This window comes from Pleurodeles waltl, chromosome 8, assembly GCF_031143425.1.
Source record: "Pleurodeles waltl isolate 20211129_DDA chromosome 8, aPleWal1.hap1.20221129, whole genome shotgun sequence".
Classification (NCBI taxonomy): Eukaryota; Metazoa; Chordata; class Amphibia; order Caudata; family Salamandridae; genus Pleurodeles; species Pleurodeles waltl.
The window spans coordinates 35,274,667-35,280,847 of NC_090447.1; the positions used below are offsets into that span (position 1 = coordinate 35,274,667).

Consider the following 6,181-nt stretch of genomic DNA (forward strand, 5'->3'; position numbering starts at 1 on the left):
CATATTTTCATAATGAATGGGCCACCTTTCGAAAGAAATTAGCCTCTTTTCAAATCAAGCTTCTCTCCAATAAAATATTCTGTAAGAAACCAAAATTAAAACAGGAATTGTAATATTCCTTTAAGGATTCTCTAAGGAAATCAAAGAAAACTCACAAACATAACTTTCGAAACAGCAACACTATTCATAAATATTCAATATAAGTGTTGGGAAAGAAAAACATGCTTGGCATAGGTCTAAGAGACCACAGACATTTAAGTCAGAGTGTGTCCCATATTTGAAAAGGACCGAAACACAAGGTCTAATAGGAAACTTACAGACATAGGGGGGTATTTATGGATTTGTGGTGCAAGTCAGCGGAGCAAGTCAGCCTGCTGTGCGGTCCTGAGTCACAGTGAAGGGACAGAAATGCGCAGTATCTATGGCATGCCGTGCATTACTGTCTCCTGTCCCCTTGCGCTGGTGCACAATTTTCTCCATGGTGCAAGAGTGTCGGCATTGATGGCAGGATTGCTTTTGTGCAGGAAGGGGCACAGAATCAATTCATGGAGGCCTTTTCCTCTTCCTATGTGTGCTGCAGAAAAACAAGGATAAATAAACATATTATGCCTCCCCTGGAGAGGTGTACGGTCTTGATCATTCCCAGATATACAGATCCTTGTGAATCTGGGAATGTGTCAAAACCCATGTGTGGGAATGCCCCCCTGACGTAGCGCTGAGTTGCCTTACACCACATCTATGAGGCGATGAGAAGCCAAGGCAACACAGCTTTTTGTGTCCTAATAGATATGAGTCTGCACTCTGCGCAGCCGGAGCGTCATTAAAAATGATGCACCAGCAGCTCAAGGGGCTTGTAAATATGCGCCCAGGTTTACAAGGTCTTGTAAATCTGTGGATGCGTCAAAATTCATGGGCGTTGCGTGGGAACGCCCACCGCAACACCCATGGAATGCCTCCTTAACGGAAAGTAAGGCAATGCAGTGATTAGTGCTGTCTTGCTGCATATTCATGAGGCGATTCAAAGCCACGCAAAGTGGCTTTGTGTGCCATCATAAATATGAGTTAATGGTTTACACCTCCCCTGCGTCACAAACAATGACTCAACAGCGGTGCAAGAGCCTCATAAATATGGCCATTAAGGTCTAAGGTCAGAGATATGGGTCAAACGTCACAGGCTAAGGGGTTCTGTCTTTCACATAAGATCACTGTATTCACTGTTAGTGGAGGACACACTTTAGGACACAACCAACCCGTACAGACATAAGTATTGGAGAGGCCTGTTTGTAAAGAATTAGAGGAGAGTAAACAGCTACCAGAGACTCATCTGTTTTCGGCAAAGGGTTCTGTTTGCTATACAGAAAAAAGTGTCTCTAAAGGTCATTCATGTTGGCCACATCCATCTATATACTTGATTATTTGACAGCTGGACTTTTGTCCCAGCTGCTGATCATTTTCATGATGCCCGGCTTCATCTCTTTGGTCCTCAGTCCATAGACTAATGGATTTAGTGCAGGTGGTATAATGAAGTGCAGGACATTGAGCAAGATCGGGACATCAGGTACGATTACCTTCTCCATCTTATTTGTGAAAATTAAAACCAACAACAAAGTGTAAAAAAATGAAATCAAAATTAAATGTGAGGAGCATGTGCTTAATGCCTTTCTGGCAGCCCCTTTCACTGGAATACATATCACCACCCGGAGGATAAGGCAGTAAGACAGGCAAATGAAGATGAAGTCACTTCCTAAAATGCCAAAGGCAATGACCAACTGGTAGACTGCATTAATTGTCCTATCACTGCAAGCAAGGGATGTCACCGCTACATTGGTACAGACACAATGTTCAATGACATTTACATTTCTGGAGCAGTACTGAAGTCGTGCCGTCAACATTGGATAAGGTAAGTAGACCAGGATGCCCCTGAGCAGAACAAAGAGAAAGGATTTTGCAATAAATCTGAAGCTAATTACAGAAGAATACCTCAAGGGGTTGCAAATGGCAACATACCAGTCAAAAGCCATGAAAAGGAATGTAGCACATTCCATTACAACTAATGAATTCATAGCAAACATCTGAAGGAGGCAGGTGGGCAGGTCAATCACCTTTAGGTTGAAGCCGAGGACACCCAAGATTTTGGGGATGGTGGCCATGCACAGAACAAGATCTAAAACAGCGAGGAAGCTGATCAAGTGGTACATGGGCTCAGGAAGGTTCTGCTCTCTGCGTATGACTTCCAGGATTATGAGATTGGAGGCAACTGCGATAACTAGAAGAAAAGTCAAAGTGATGGACAGCCAATGCTGCCAGCTCTGGATGCTTGGAAAGCACATCAGCACAAAGTAAGGGATTTGAAAGAATGAGGTGGTGTTGATGGAGGACATAGTAAAAGTACCAGCACATCAGGATCTGGTGAAAGAATCAAATAACAAACAATAATTAATAATTCATCTGGTCACTTAAAATCATGCCTTTTTATCTTAAATTAGTTTAGATTAATTCATGCTCTACAATAATTCTAGCCCTAAATTAGTGAAGTGTACAACAGGGTCATGTTGGTTTGAAATGGTCTGATGTAGACATTACCTGGGAGTGAAGGGTATTGGTTTTAGTTATAGGGAGTATGTTACTTGATCAAATAAACATTGATTATAGAACATCACTAGTGGTGCATTGGAACTGATTAAATCTACTTTATTTTCACTTTATAGCTATTTATTATTTCAGTTAATGACAGCAATTTAAAATAAAAAAGAAATAAGGCAAACAATGACAAAAAACATTACAGAAAAAAATATAAATACCAAAGTAAATAAATTACAAATGTTCTCAGTGAGCTCAATGGCTGCAGGTAATCAACTCATTTATGTACAAATTTAACACTCTAGCAAAAACTGGAAAGTCCATCAGTATTGGTGAGGGAAGTCCCAGGTTGATATTCTACTATAAAGTCCAGACAAAGTAGGGGAGATGGGTCTCCTCAGCTGTTTAGGATTCTCACCCTGCATTTGTATCAGCCATCCGAGGGTGGTCTGTAGCCTCTCTGAACCCATAAATGAGTCCCACATTGGTGTGGTCTCAGTTGTGTTAGTGCCTAGATCACCACAAATGCTTTCCTCTCAAGTAGACACCACCTTTGTTCAGTAGGTAGTACCCCTGCTAATAAAGGTTCATTGAGGTCTTTATCATTCAGCTGAGAAAGCACAGCCCCAATAACATGCTCTGAAACATATTTTGGTACAATAAATCCCTTACTGAAGTAAGGTGCCTTTAGCACTGGTTCTGAACACGTGGCTTCCTTTAGGGTGTCAGAGGCTCTTAGGTACACCTCTGTTCATACCACCTTCTAAGGCTGGTTCTCGGAAGTCAGTCTAATCAAGGGGGCAGCAATGGAACTGGTACCATACCCCTTCATAAGTCGCTTGTAGTACCCAGTGAGGCATAAGAAGGCTCCCGGCTGGGTCTGAGCCATTGGAGGCTCCCAAACCATAATGGTCTGGATCTTTGGCAGGAAAGGTTGTACATGACCTACACCAACTTGATGGTCCAAGTACACCAATGAACCCAGTCCTATCTGGCACTTACTGGCTTTGATTGAGGACCTGCCCTTTGAAGGGCCTGAAGCACTACCTTGAGGTGGTACAAGTAGTCATCTCAGCTAATGATGAAAACTGCTATGTCGTCCAGGTAGACTGCACTTAAATATTCCATCCCAGCTGGGACCAATCTCTGGAAGGTGACGGAGCATTCTTCAACCTGAAGGGCATTACTGTGAATCAAAAGGACCCTTCTGGGGTGGAGAATGTTGACTTCTCCTTCTCCTCCTTAGTTAGAATGTTCTGTCAATGCCCTGATGACAAATCAAAAGTACTGAGGAACTTGGTGGCCCGTAAATAGTCAATGTGCACATCAACTCGTGGAATGGAGTGAGCACCAACATTTGAGACTGAACAGAGGCCTTTATAGACTACAAAGAACTGCAGTTATGGGGTGGTGCCTGGGGTTACTGTAGGGGCAGCCTTCATTAGGAAAATCACTGAGCTTGTGTTGGGGGTGTTTGAAGGGCTCAATTACCAGCAACTACAGCATCATCGAAGACTCATCTTTGATACTGGCCTTCACCTTATCAGACAGTTGTTTTTGACAGGCATGCTGCCCTCTGTGTCAATATCATGGGCACCACAGTTGCTCAGCTCAAGGGAAAAGAGAAAACTTGCAACAGTCACACATCTGCTGTTCTGTCAGGACATCTCCCTCCAATGACCCATCCTGCTCCTTGGAGGATAGTAAGAGTGGGAGGACGCAATGCTTCCGCTGTCTGTCACCATGAGCAATGTTAATTAAAACCTCTCAAAGTGAGATATCTAGTTATTGACTTGAATGACTCTTAAGGGGTCCCTGGGTCTTTGGAGGTCTATTAGTTAAGTGATCTTACTCTTTTTCTCCTTTATGCCATATGGTCTTGTCCACTGGCCTGTAAGGCATGGGGTTCTATGGGCTCCATTACCCACAGATTCTGCACATTTGGCCAGTCAGTATTCTGTCAGAGTGGTCTTATGGTCATACCACTATTTTATCATTTTTTGGCTGGCCTCAAGATTTTCAGTGGACTCTTAGGATAACATGCAGATTACAACATCTTGTGAGAGGGGTGCCTGGGAAGTTTCTCCTATGCTGCCTTCGCGAGACAGAGATGTCCTCTAACAGGGTGTCCAAACAGAAGCTCAAATGGCTTTTTGGGGCAATTTCTTATAGACTCAGAGAAGGCATAGCAACAGGATGTCCCATTTATGTCTCAGGTGCTCTGACAGGTCTGTAATTATGTTTTTCATTCTTTTGGTGAACCTCTGAACAAGCCCATTTGCTGAGACGGTATGGAGTGTAGAACTTGTAAGTTACACCACCCTCATCCCACTTGTCTTTCACATAGGCAGACAGGGAGTTGGTGCCCCTATTAGACGCAGGCACTGTGGAGAATCACATGAAGGCAATATAACTCCATTAGTACTCTGGTCACCACAGGTACACTTACTCTCCTCAAAGGTATGATCTTGGGGTACTGTGTGGCATGATCCATCAAAAACAAAATAAACCTATGGCCTACATCTGCTGGCGCTGTGTCACTCAGATCCTCTATACTCTCCCCATTGATGGTGAGCCACTGCCTGTACTTCATACTGCTGTCAGGCAAGTGAGGTGTAGTCACCATCTTTCTGTCACTCTCACTACCCCCTTAACTAACCGGGGCAACATTCTCCTCCAGCTCTATACTGACAATACTTTAGGCCAGCACACCAGTAGGAGCTGCTTCTTCCTAGTACAGATTGCATCTCCTTTCTTGTGTCCTGACTGGTGACAGTCAAAGCACTTGGGCTCATAAGGCCCCCAAGGGTTTCCTCCCAAAGAACCCCCTTCTTATGGTCAACGAATGACTGTGAGTGCTTTCCCTGAAAACTCTTTTGGGGACTTTTAGAGATTTATTCTTGATTTCTCTCTTCCCCATCCTTTTGCTAAGCGGGACCAAACCCTCTGAGCACTCTGGTCCCTCCAAAGCTCTCAGGATACCATTAGTTTCAAATGCAATTGCAAAACAATAAATATGCTCCCTCATGATCAGATTAGAATTCCCCTCATACACATTCACTTTGCTGGCCTTCACACAAACATCCAGTGCCTTATTTGATACGTCTTCAAAATAAACCAATGACAAGTGTGAATTCTTTCAGCTATCCTTGAACATCAGGCAATATTTTCTCAACTTTGTGATAACGGCTTCCTTCATAGAGGCATAACTCATCTGGTTAGCTATCTCTAGGGCGAAGGGGTATCCCCCTCCCAGCAATTGGCTTGTGATTCCACAGTCCCACTTTTGGGCTCTATGTATACTCAGGGCCATCTCAAATGCTGCAAATTACGTTTCAATGTCATCCCCATCCACATACCAATGCACCTTGTCTATGGGAGTGTGGACTCTCCTACCTATACTAGTCACTAGTCTGAAACTAAACTGAAACTGCCACCATTATCGCTTGACTTAAGAGACCTTCTTCAGGTCCAGTTCCTTCTGGCTGACATTATGATTCAGAAGGGCTTTTTCTCTCCTAAAGCCATGGCTAGTTTCTTCTCCTCCAGGAGAAGTTTCATTTCATCCAGGGCAAGGGTAGCATATTGTAGTTTTAGGTTT

The 6,181-nt window shown here is 43.6% G+C and overlaps 1 protein-coding gene across 1 annotated transcript; it reads right to left on the bottom strand.

The window, feature by feature from the left end:
* Positions 1-1,412: 1,412 nt before the first annotated feature.
* On the bottom strand, positions 1,413-2,381 carry LOC138249359 (olfactory receptor 56A4-like). The gene has a single exon (XM_069203317.1). It carries the CDS (start codon positions 2,379-2,381, stop codon positions 1,413-1,415), a length of 969 nt encoding a protein of 322 aa, XP_069059418.1.
* Positions 2,382-6,181: the final 3,800 nt, after the last annotated feature.

What these genes read in the sequence shown, in the direction of transcription:
- LOC138249359 (XM_069203317.1), bottom strand. Translation starts at nt 2,381, where the DNA reads ATGTCCTCCATCAACACCACCTCATTCTTTCAAATCCCTTACTTTGTG.